At 39.1% G+C, this 12,272-nt stretch overlaps 1 protein-coding gene across 5 annotated transcripts in view; it reads left to right on the top strand.

Annotated features, from left to right (window-relative positions):
* Positions 1 to 10,278, top strand: part of nhsl2 (NHS-like 2) — an 84,114-nt gene extending 73,836 nt beyond the window's left edge. For 4 of the 5 annotated variants that reach the window (XM_067401916.1, XM_067401920.1, XM_067401918.1 and 1 more), the window contains exons 3-8: positions 249 to 391; positions 844 to 1,033; positions 2,618 to 2,755; positions 3,061 to 5,556; positions 5,705 to 5,852; positions 6,992 to 10,278. In XM_067401916.1, coding sequence (XP_067258017.1) covers positions 249 to 391; positions 844 to 1,033; positions 2,618 to 2,755; positions 3,061 to 5,556; positions 5,705 to 5,852; positions 6,992 to 7,313 — 3,437 coding nt within the window. In that variant the 3' untranslated portion in view covers positions 7,314 to 10,278. The remainder of the gene's footprint in view (positions 1 to 248; positions 392 to 843; positions 1,034 to 2,617; positions 2,756 to 3,060; positions 5,557 to 5,704; positions 5,853 to 6,991) is intronic. The other variant, XM_067401917.1, reaches the window with a different exon arrangement.
* Positions 10,279 to 12,272: the final 1,994 nt, after the last annotated feature.

Here is a 12,272-nt window from a genome sequence, read left to right as displayed (position 1 = left end):
TTTTCGTGTGTGTGTGTTTTTGAGTATATAGTGGGAGGGGTTAAAGAGAATGTTTTGGGGGATTAAAATGGCTACAAGAATGGGGTGGGGTCTTGTGAGGGGAGTCCTTGGAATGAATGCAATGGTAATCATTCTGTTTACAAAAGCCCTAGGGAACATTTCTGACAAAGAGGGAGAAAGATTTCATTAATTGATTTTAGCGTCTCTTAGTGCTTTAAAACCAGCATGTTGTGTCTGTGTCTACTCAGATTTTGAGGAGCAGTTGTATGATAACAGAGTGACAGGACAGACATTCAGACACCCTTCCTCTCAGAGCTCGGAGGATACGTCAACCACTCTCAGCCGATCCCCTTCCTCACTCAACAACAAGAAGACGGAGTTCGTCTTTGTGGTAACTACTTGTATGCTTTCTTATGCTTTCTCTTACACCTAAAAAGTAGTAACTTTGGGTTTTATTGAACATTTTGATGTCACTGGATTCTGACTTGTGTGCCACCAACAAACGTATTTGTTTGCTGTAAAGCATTAATGTTTTGTAGAAAGTTTGCAAATCTAATCAGATGTGGTTTGTCCCCTCAGTGAAAACAGCTACAAGCTTCTCTGTGTCAGTTATTTTGAGTGTGTAAACAAACAGTTGTTCAAACATCTTGCAAAATCAATTACTAAGAAGGAAAAATACCCAGTTCAGTGTTTGAATATAAGGGAAATTATTTATTAATATAAATGAAATAATCATTCACTAGTACCAGATCCCAATTTAACATTTACCAGTTCTACTATAAATGGTTAAGCATTTGAAATATTATATAATTCATTACAAATACAAATTCTTTCTCTCTTTAGCCTGCAAATAAGCAGGTGTGTGAGGATGAGACTACAACTTTAGGGGTTCGGGCACAGGACCCAACCCCCTGTGGTTCAGAGAAGTCCCTTCTAGGCTGGAATGCCTCACTGAGTCCACCTGTTGCAGAGAAACCTCGCTGGTACCTGGGCCGACATACTCCCGCTCACCTTGTACCCATTGAGATCACAGGTAAAGGTGACTTGGCACACTGTCATGTTGAGTATATCTGCATATGTTTTGAAAGTCTTTTTAGAGTCTAACAAATCTGGCCTGTTTGGAGGTGTCATTGACGTGTAGTTTATGTTCATTTATCGCTCAACTTTATCGCAAAAGGTTTTACAACAATTTCCCAATTTATTCGCTGTATTAAATTTTGCCTTTTTAATGGAATGAGTGAATATTATGGAATGAGAGTTTTTATTGTGTACAACTGATGTTCTGTACAATTTGGGAAAAACTCAATCATGACATAGACTGATCAATAGTGTCTCCCCACTAAGAAAGCCCTAGGTCACTTGAAATTGTTCTGGATGTTTCTGGTCTTGCAAATCATAATATCATCAACATCATCACAGACAACCCCATTTCTTAGTTCTTACGCTCTCTTTCCTAAGAGTTTACACATCAGATAAGATTGCTTGCATTCACATTTTATATGTACTTAAAATGTTAAAGCATTTGCTCCTTTCTCAAACTTTCACCCTATTTTTTTAAAAGCTCTTGTTGTAGTGGTGCTCTTGCTCTCCTTCCCTCTTTCTCTGTGTCAGCTGTCCCACACCCATCTCTCTAAATCTCCCTCTTGACTACCTTCCTGTTCCCCTCTCTGGCCTAGACACAGTGGAGAGGTGGCTGGATCCATAAACACAGATAATGCTGTGCTTAGGCAGCCTGGAGTCTGATTCCCAAAGTGGTGCTGTTCTTCACCCGCTAAAGATAATGAACAGGTAGCTGTTGCCATGGCAACATGCAGCTCTCCCTCCTTTGCTTAGCTAGGAGGTGCAGAAAAAGCTGCATAGAGTGAGAGACAGACAGAAAGTGAGTGAGAGAGAGAACTGTAGTGGAGGGGTGGGAGCAACAGGGACGGAGAAAGAAAGATTTTTTTTCACCTCCCTTTTGTTGGTATTTTCATGAATGAAGCCAGCTCACACGTTGAGTGCCAATGAGGTTTCGTTAGGTTTTTTCCGGAGAGCTGTTTTCTGAGAGACATGTAAAGAACATAGTTAGAACTGGGCTTAATTAGTACATTATGTTCAGTTCCTTTCATCACTGTGGAATGGAGGACCATTTATCACAGCGCTCCCTCCTGCACCGGGATTAAACGCCCAGTCCGATGCAGTTCTTGAAAATACATCAGCATTGTATTATCCCACAGAAAGGAAAGAAAGTTACATAGATCTGCCATTGGGTATTCCTTAGTCAATACCCAGCTCATGTTTTGATGTATTATCCAGTGTCCATTGTCTGATTTCATTTCTCCAGATCAATCAGGCACCATGATCAAGTCTCCAGCTAACCATCTATTTCACGTTGGCTATTGCTTTTATCCATAATATACTTTTTCCTTCATAAATTTACCAAAATGCTTGTCATTGCATACTCAGGTCTGATTAGGCGGTCATGGCTAATGTTTTTCAGCCCAATCATAACATGTATAGAATAATGTAGCTTTTATGCAACCATTTTAAGGTCATAAAAATAATTCATAACAACAAAATTTATCTGACTGAAGACTGTCAGTTAGCCTGACAGCTGGTATCTCATATCTTGCCTCAGGCCAGAGCTTTGATAAGCACTCTGCACGGCACAGCGAACTGCGGGCCCCCTTTAGAACTGATTCAGCGGTCAACCCAAAAACCATTCGCCGCCCGAGGAGTGTGGTTGCAGGCCCTGATGTCACGCTGCACTGCCAAGGTGACTAACAGGAAGTTAGGCAAGTTACTGACAGGGTTTCAGAGTGCAAAAAGAAATAAACAGGAAAAGGACAATGGGCACTGACCAATGACTTGTATCTAGAGTAATTTGTAAATCTAAAATTTAATGTTTGTTAGAGCCACATAGATGCTTTGACAAACTGTCACACAAATTGCAATTTGTTTTAGTTAACAATGTTCTGATTGAAATACATCTTTCAGAATCTTTACAAAAATTCTACTTATCTAAGAATGAAGGACTAAATCCTCTTTTTAAACTTTTTTTTTAAACTATTTTGTTTTTAGGTGACAGCAAAATTCTTGCTGTTGATCTAATACAAGGTGCCTGTTCCCCTGGATCCTCTCAACCCAGATCTTTGGAGCCTACCACCGAAAACACAGGCCAACAGCATATTCCCCTTCGGAAGACACAGAGTGACTTGGAGTACAGTGTCCCCCCATCCCCGAAGACCTCATCAGGCATGATGGATCATGCCACACTGATGTGCCCAAGCCCCTCCTGGAATGGCCCAAAAGGTTCCACTTTCTCTCCTTCCTGGAATGACTCCTACAACTATGCTTTGGTTACGAACTCTGCTTCCAAGCAGCCAATATCTAAAACTGGAATGTTAACACCTGGAGGTGAAGGAGGTGGTCTAATCTGTCCATCCCAGACCAGTTCAGGCCTCTCCATGAGCTCAGGGTCACATTCCAGTTCTTTCACCTCCATCTCGGAACCATGTGGACACCGGGTGTACACAGTGTCCACACAGGGCAGTGGGGTTGCTATAGGGAAACGGAATGACACCGAGGGGGCAGCTTCCACTGCAGGCATGGGAAATACCAAAAGTGAGCAGGAGAAGAGATCAGCCAGATCCAATATATTCAGGTTCCGTGAACGTTCACTTTCAACACCAACAGACTCTGGATCATTTTGCTCAGCAGATAATATATGTTCTCCAGGTGAGGCTGTCCCTGTCGTTCCAGAGGGTGAGAATTATGCCCTGCTATATCCGAGCAATAGCTCGGAGGATAGCACGAGCACCGATAATGTTTCTGTGACCACAGGTTCAGACTTTCTTCCAGATGGTCGACTGAGGACACGCTCACGTAGTATCTCACTAAAGAAATCTAAGAAAAAGCCACCGCCTCCAGTACGTAGTGTATCCCTGATGAAAAACCTATCAGAGGTTGGAGGAATGGGCTCTTACCACAGTGAAGGGCACTTCAGAGATGGCAGACCCAAGAGTCTCTTTATCCCTCGAGATCACCATATTCAAGATTCATTCCAGCCCGAGTTCCTAATTGCCAAGCATGAGGACGACACAGGTCAAGCCCACAGTAGTTTGGAGACATCTTCTGATATTTCTCAGCCTGCTGACAGGGAAACAGAGCTTGGGTTTCCTCCTCATTGGCAGCTCAATGAGTGGAAGTCCAACAACGACCCCTACCGCTCACTGTCAGGTTCAAGCACAGCCACAGGTACCACAGTGATTGAGTGCATGAAGGTGCGGGGCAGCTCAGAATCCCTGAATTCACCCTCAACCTCACGAGCCACATCTCCATCTCAGCTCTCAGTTGAGGCTGAGACCAAGGTATCCCCCTTCAAGCCCCCATGTCTCATGTCTCCATCTAGTGGCTACTCAAGCCAGTGTGAAACTCCAACCCCAACTATATCAAACACCCTCATCTCTGGACCTTCGCCAGTTGGCTGCAAGATGCGCCCAAAAATTCCAGAGCGTAAATCTTCCCTCCCAGCTTCTGCAAAGGATAAATCACGATCACGTCTATCATTTGAACTACCTGCGAACTCTCAACTGGATTTGTCCTCTGTCAAACCCAAGCCTAAAGCCAGCCGACGCCATTCTGACACATCTACAGCCAACAAACCAGGTAAACTGAGCCCCAGTCAGTCTTCTCTGCCTGTGGTTACCACAACAGACTTGCGAAACATCCGCCTTCGTTCAGTAAGCCGCTCAGAACTTGAGGACAGTCCTGATGGCTCCTCTGACATAATAGAGGAAGAGCAAATTCGAGATCTCAGCCCTCCTATCACCCCTTCTAATACAAAACAGTCAAAGCCACCAGTTGCAATGAAGCCGCCTCTACCTAAACGACCCATGAATTTGATGCTTAAATCTCCCTCATCCTCCCCGTTGGCACCTGAATCTCCTCCATCTTCCCCTGTGGACCGACCCATGCCTGTAGGTAACATCTATATGGTTGTAAGAAAGCCCAAACCTAAAAGACCAGCTCAGTCATCACTCAGCACATCTGCAATAGCCCCTCAAGAGACACTCCACAGATATGTACTTCCTCTTCCCGAGTTGGACCTGGAGCATGGGATTCCCATTGAAGAAGATCTTCCATCCCCAAGTAGCCCAGAGAGAGAGGACAAAAGCAAGACCCTTCCAAGTAGAATGACAATATCCTGTTTAGCAGAATTAGACAAAAGAAAGCCCAAGGTACCTCCTCCAGTGCCGAAAAAACCCAATGTCCTCCTTCTGCCCTCTCCAAGCACCCAGACCAATGGTGGGGCAGAGAGGCAAACTCTACTTTCCGACAACATCTCCCAGTCACCTACAAGTCCATCAGCATCTGAGATTGAGGGAGATTTGCTTAAAGATGAAGATCAAGATGATCCTTCAAAGCAAATTTTACATGGAAACCATAACAATTCTGAAAGTTATGAGACCTTTGAAAGTCAGGAGAATGATGTGCTAGTTGAAGAGAATAGTTCAAAAGATTCAGGTTCTCATCAAATTACGGAAAGAGAGACACCTCCAGCAGAGACAGTAAAAGGTTAAAAAAAATTTTTACATTTTCAGTTAAGATGTTAATTTAAACAAATGCTTTTTTAAGGTATTTTTTAGGTAAACAAATGTTTTTTTTTTTTTTTTACCTAAATTTGTGGTTTAATTTTTGTTCTTTTAAATATGCTGCTCCACAGAAACTTATGCAGAAACAGAAATACTGGAAGAACACAACTCTGCAATTGACAAGACCGAACTACACATTACAGAGGAAACAGACGATGATGTATTTGTCCACACACCCACAACTCATACCACCGAGGACCTCTTCACTATCATACACAGGTACAGAATTTGCAGTTTTACATGCACACTAATTCATTTAGCTATTTCTGTCTGACCAAAGTTACTCACAGTTTGGCATAATAGAACTGATAGCTAAAAATTATCTTTGTTATATACAGTTGTCAACAACAAGTGGATCAAAAAAGCTCATCAGAGTTGTCCTAAGAACTAAGTGATCCTAAGAAGAAGGTTTTAGGACAACTTTGATGAAAGGTTTTGATCCACTTTAAATGTTGACTACTGTATTTAAAAATTCCTAGTCATTATATAAAAGTCATATTGTTATACCTGCTAATTTAAATAATATTTATCAATTAAAGATTTATTAGAATTATTCACAAATTAACAACTCTTAAGGTAAAATTTTGACTTTTTACAGTTTATATACTGGATATGTTTCAGAGAGACTGTTTAGATTTTATTATATTTTTCTTCTACAAAGTACTATTGCTGCCAATGTGGAAATAAGTTTATTTCACAGTAATAAGTTTTGACAAAGTATACTTTGCTTTTTTATGTTGTGCTTTACCTCAGGGTACGCACACAGAAAGCTGCCTATACTGGAAGTGTTCGAGTACTGAATTGAGTTCTCTTTCGTGGCTTAACAGACTACATTTTACGACAATATGTTACTGATTTGGATGTTAAGTTTGACCTTTTTGGGTAGGATGAAAGAGCACATCTGTAAATGAAAGGGGTGCATAATTCATATTTACATGATAAAATGAGTGCATAAAACAATTATTGTATCTCGAATCTTTTCACAATTGTTGGAATCCAAAATCAAAATAGCAAATACAATATGATTAATCACCCAGCCATATTTGATACCATCGTAAGCTCTGTGAATTCATTATAATCAAATATATCAAATACACTATGTAACCAAGTGATACAGTATGTCAGTGTGTAAACAAATTTGTCAGTGTAAACAGGTTTCTCAAATGAACCTGGAGGGCCACTACCTTGCATAGTTTAGTTCAACAAACTGAACAAACTCACCTACCTATAATTTTTTAGGAACTCTGAAGCCCTTGATTGGTTTAATTGAGCTTGCTCAGGTGTCTTTGATTAGGGTTGAAGTTAAACTCTGCATAAACTTTTACACATAAACATTTGTATTGTTCTGGCTTTCCTAGGTCAAAGAGGAAAGTTCTAGGTCGCAAGGAACCTACAGATTCATTTGGAAGCAAGCAGTGTCTGGTCTCACCTGTGAAAAGCAGTAGCACAGACCTTCGAACTCTGGGCCTTGGGACTACTCCTAGGTCAAGCTCACGAAATGAAAACTTTATGGCTCTTCTCCAGAAGAGGAGCAGCAAAGCTAGCAGTGGGACCCGAGTTTCTGCCATGGAGTTGCTGAAGAGCACAAACCCCTTGGCACGACGAGTCACTGAGTTCTCTCAGTCACAACCAGAAGGGAGTGCAACGAACACACCAAAACCAGCTCAGCAGGACCAGTGATTCCACTTGTAGAGAACCACATGCTGGCTATCAATATGGCTGGTTTTCCGTATACTCTACTGCCCATTTAAACGGTTTAATTTACAAAGACCTCATGCTGAAGGAAATGAAGTGGGTTTGAGTTGTTGCTTTCAGACAAGGGGATCACACTGATGATGTAAGATTATTGTGGAGTATTAAAGGAATCAGTATTAAAGGAAACTGAGCCCACCACTGATAGAAAATTCTGGCGTAGAAATCTGCTATTTTGGAAATATGAATGCGGTGATGAAACTCTTGAATGGAAATATTTTCAGATTGCTCACTATTTTGGGAGCCCAGCCTATATTTGTGGCCAAAGTCTGCTCTGCCCATTTCAGTGGTGGACTAGAAAGTGTCTTAGAAAGTAGGATAATTGTGTTTTAAAAGACTGCACAAACTCGCACAGAGAGAGGAGTGTATGACGTGAGTTGGAAACATTCCACAGAGGTTGTAACAAAGTTTGGTACCCCTAAAAATTGAAGCACTTTCACCAGTACAGGAACTAGTTTACATGACAAAAAGCTATATTTGTTATTTTCCATTGTTTCTTTTTCGGTGTTATTTTTTCAAAAGATATGAAAGGCCATATAAATGTCTTGAGTTTATTTAATCTGTACAAAACTATGTATACGATATATCTATATATATATATATATATATATACACACACAAAAATGTAACTGCTTGATCAAAGACGCAAGGGACACAAAGCTGTCCATATCTGTGACAATTCTTGGGAAACTGCCTATTATTTTATAAGCTCACAGCACACAAAGGATTGAAGTGGTCATATTGAACCATTATCATGCAATACACCCTAATGATCTTCCCAAACTGCCAGAAGTGTAAACAGGCAGCATATAGCTAGGATTGTGCACAACATACAAAAAAATCAAAATTGACATAGGCAAAACTTACCTTAGAAAAGAACATTTGTGGATGGTACAAAATGAGGGAAAAACACAGGAAGTGGGAGACAAAAGAGAGGACACTGGGCTGCAGAAGAGGGGATAGTAAGTGTTACCACAGAATCATTGGTTTGGTGCTGGCCGTACATTGTGTCAAATCTCTCAGGGGTTTCTTTGCAACCCATGAAACCCATAATGGCTACTGGTCAAATTATATAATCTCTTGACAGAGATTTCACTCAACTCAAAAAAGTATCAGGGAGGAGATTTGCTAAAGCCTATGGACAGTAAAAGATTACTGGATTCATGTGTCTCTCATTCTTGTCTCCACTTTTTTTTCTTCCAGAAAATCATACAGCGCTAAAGACCACAATTCCAGATCATATCACAAGACGGGATCATTCAAATCCAAGTGCAAAGCTTCTTACTTTGTCCATTTCAGACTATGCATCAAAGCTGAATCAAACCTGCCCTTCTGTCTGCACTGGCAGTGAACGCCTGTTAATGTTAGGAAAGGGTGAGGCAGAGCTCAATGGTTTTACATTTAGATTAAATTTTTGACCAAAAAGAACATGGTAGAAAATAGTTTTTTAATGGTTGCCCTCCATGTAACTGCAAGACCGGATTGTAGATCGATGTTTGAATGCACAAAGACTTTGCAGACTTTGATCAAATGTGATAATTTACTCAAGAACCTGAGAAGGTTATCTCTGGTAACTGACCGCCATCCTACTTTAAGGGAATTTTGGAGACTACTGCAAACTGAGAATCTACAACAGGCAGCCACAGAGACTGAAACTTCAAGAGACTGCTTCTTCTTACCATTCCGTATGAAGCTCCCCTTCCTCGTGTGACTGTTCTTCTGGCTCCCAATCAGACAATGGACAGAAACCTGGTGCTATTGAGCCGGAGCGCCCTCAGCAGTCCAGGAGAGGAAGTGCTTGGCAAAAATCTGTTCTAACTCTGTTCTAACTTCATCTTCTCAGACTAGTCGTTCAGGTATTCCGACAATATGAAAAGCATAACGCGAAAAAAGAGACAGAATACCGCCACATTAAAATAGTGTGTTTTAAATATTTAGTGAATGAAAAAAAAAAAAAATCAGACCAGTGTTTATTTGCCTTGTACTCTGGCGTGAAGCCTCTGTGTTTTTAAATGCCTTGGTATTGCACTTCCGTAGAAGTATGCAGAGTTTCTTTTACTCTTTTTAGGATTTACTACTATGATATTTATCACTCTTGTGTACTCTGTGCTTAACCCTATCAATGTCAACAGTACTCTCACAGGTACAAGCAGAAGAGAGAGGGAGGGACAGTGGGAGAAGGGGGAAAACAAAATAGAGAACTCAAGAAATGTACCTTAGTGGACTGTTCGAAGCCCTGTGCATCATTAATGTAAATCCCAGAGAGGGGGAGACAAGTATCCATTGGAGAGACATACTTTATTATAATCACATTAGTAGTGTTTGACAAACTGACATGAAAAAGTGAGAAATTCTGACTTGACTCGAGCCATTTTCTGCTCATCTCCTCTTTCCTCATATAACCTATAGGGATTCATTCTGAATCCCATTTCGGTATACAGAAGAGAGTCAAATGTGCCAACTAAGTGAGAAAAAAGGGAGTCCTTAGTTTATCAACCATCTGTTTGCTTTCAAGCGAAACCAACAACTTTTAATCAATTCTTGTCATCGCAAGTTGACAACTCCCTGCATCACACACTTAGTTTAGTAGTCTAGCACAAAGGCCCTTTGACAGATTGCCAGATTGAATGGGAAAAGCTTTAAAAATTTCAGATTGCCCTGTTCATTGGGAATGAAAAAAAAGGGTAACAATGAGAATTATATTTTTGTTATTTTTTTTCCTTGGAAAGACATTTTAAAATTTGCATATTATAGACCTCACCCTCCAGCGGAAACGAAGGTTGCTGCGAGATCTCTAATCAGCTGCAGTATGTCTTGCCTATGTGGTAAAAGGTATATCATTAAAATAAATTATTTTTCTTGCATAACAGTCCTTTGGAGTTGTGGTGTTGTTTTTCTACTTAAAAGTATAGTACATACATTCTACTTTTTTTGTATATTTTATATTATATTAAAAATCCTATTTTTAGAGTTGTTGTTGTTGTTGTTGTTTATAGGTCATTTTCCACAAGATTTTGAGATCTTAGATCAGATTTCACTTCCAAACTGAGAATCACACAAAACATTTTATTAGAAATTGTTATGCAAACTTAGACAAACTTATGCAACCACTTCCGTTATGAGAAACCTGAGCAATATTGCCCCCTTGTGGGTTTTACTATTACTGTTCAATATAGGGCTGTTTATCAAACTTGCAGCGGTCACCTCAACCACCGCAGCAGTTTCATAAACACCTGTTTTTTGCTGTGCACTGGAAAATGTTTCTGATCCATTAGCCTATTATGTGCATTCAAAAAAGGTCACTGAGGTATTTTTTAAAATTTTGAGTGAAACTGCCTTTCAAAATTTTGAGGTAAGATTATATTATGCTCACCGATATGTCATTTATTTGATCACAAATACAGTAAAAACAGCATTATTATTATTAAAATAACTTTTTTCCATTTTAATATATGCTAAAATGTAAATGTGTGTGTATATATATATATATATATATATATATATATATATATATATATATATATATATATATATATATATATATATTAGGGGTTTAATGTAGACAAAAATTAGGGTTTGGTACTTACCTCGGTATTGAAGTCACAGTTTGGTACAGATTCGGTACAGCAGGAGGGAGGAAACTAAACAAAAAATTGCTTTTTTTCCCCTTCTTTTTAGTAAACAGTGGTTTGCTGAACAAACTGTGTCTCTGTCTTTAAATAAATTCAATAATAATTAAAATTTTATAACAAATATAACAAATCTATCTCTGCTATTGCAACTATACAGGGAGCACTTTCTTGCACATTACTACAATATGCTATTAAAGGTTACAATTAAAAACAGAGCCCAAATTATTAAATTAGCCTAAGTTGCTATTTATTTTTTAGATCTAATAAAAATTGTGTGCAAACATATAAATTGCATATAAGGCAGTTTCTGCATTAACTACTCCAATTCGAAGTTAAAATATATACAGTGGCAACTGTAACGGCATTTATTGTTTGAATTTCATGATAAAATTGACAGAGTTGGAGGGATGAGACTTTTTTTCTTATCGAAAGTAACAAAACACAGAGCTTATTGTGATTATTGATGGTTAAAAGTGGTTAATGGGCTACAATTCTGTATTCTTCGGTATAAATACAGTTGTACTGCTTAATAATTTTGTAGAAACGGAGATACTTTTTTCGAGATTCTTAGAAAGCACAAAAGAACAGCTTTTATTTGAAAGAGAAGTCTTCTGTATTAATGTAAAAATATTCAATATATCCTTGCAAAATAAATGATATGTCTTCAAGAAAGCATTATTTTTACAATTTGGTTGCTTTATTACATCGTATTACATATGTAATTGTATTACATATGTAATACAATATGACTGATCTGTACAGAGTACAAAAAGTTATTTGTAGACCATTTATGAGCATGCATTAAGTGTGTCCTCACAGAGGACTTTGAGCGTGCTTCTTGCAACTTATTTTACTGTAGAGTAATATAAATTTTTGTAAATGTGATTATATAAACTACGATAGGGACTGTAAAATGTTAAAGAAATCAGTCTCAAAAAGGCTTTTTTTTTTCTTTTCTTTTTTAACACACACCTTTAACTACTAAAAAATGTGATCAAGTCATAGTACTTATTCTAGTATTTCATTCAGATCAAGCAGGTCATGGAGCAAAGTTCAGTTATCATACTGCAATTACTACCAACATTAAAGCTGAACCGACTTGAACCTTCAGACCTTTTTATGGCATACGCAGTTAAGGAGGTTGGAATGGGAGGATAAGTGAGACCTGATCCCAGCCCATGCTAATGCATTCCCAGTGCTTCCTGGTGCTGCATCAGACAGAAGGCTGTGAGCTTGTCAAACTCTGAGCTGCCAG

This window comes from Chanodichthys erythropterus, chromosome 11, assembly GCF_024489055.1.
Source record: "Chanodichthys erythropterus isolate Z2021 chromosome 11, ASM2448905v1, whole genome shotgun sequence".
Lineage (NCBI taxonomy): Eukaryota > Metazoa > Chordata > Actinopteri > Cypriniformes > Xenocyprididae > Chanodichthys > Chanodichthys erythropterus.
Note: the sequence above shows the minus strand (reverse complement) of the source record. Positions and strands in the feature narration are given on the sequence as shown.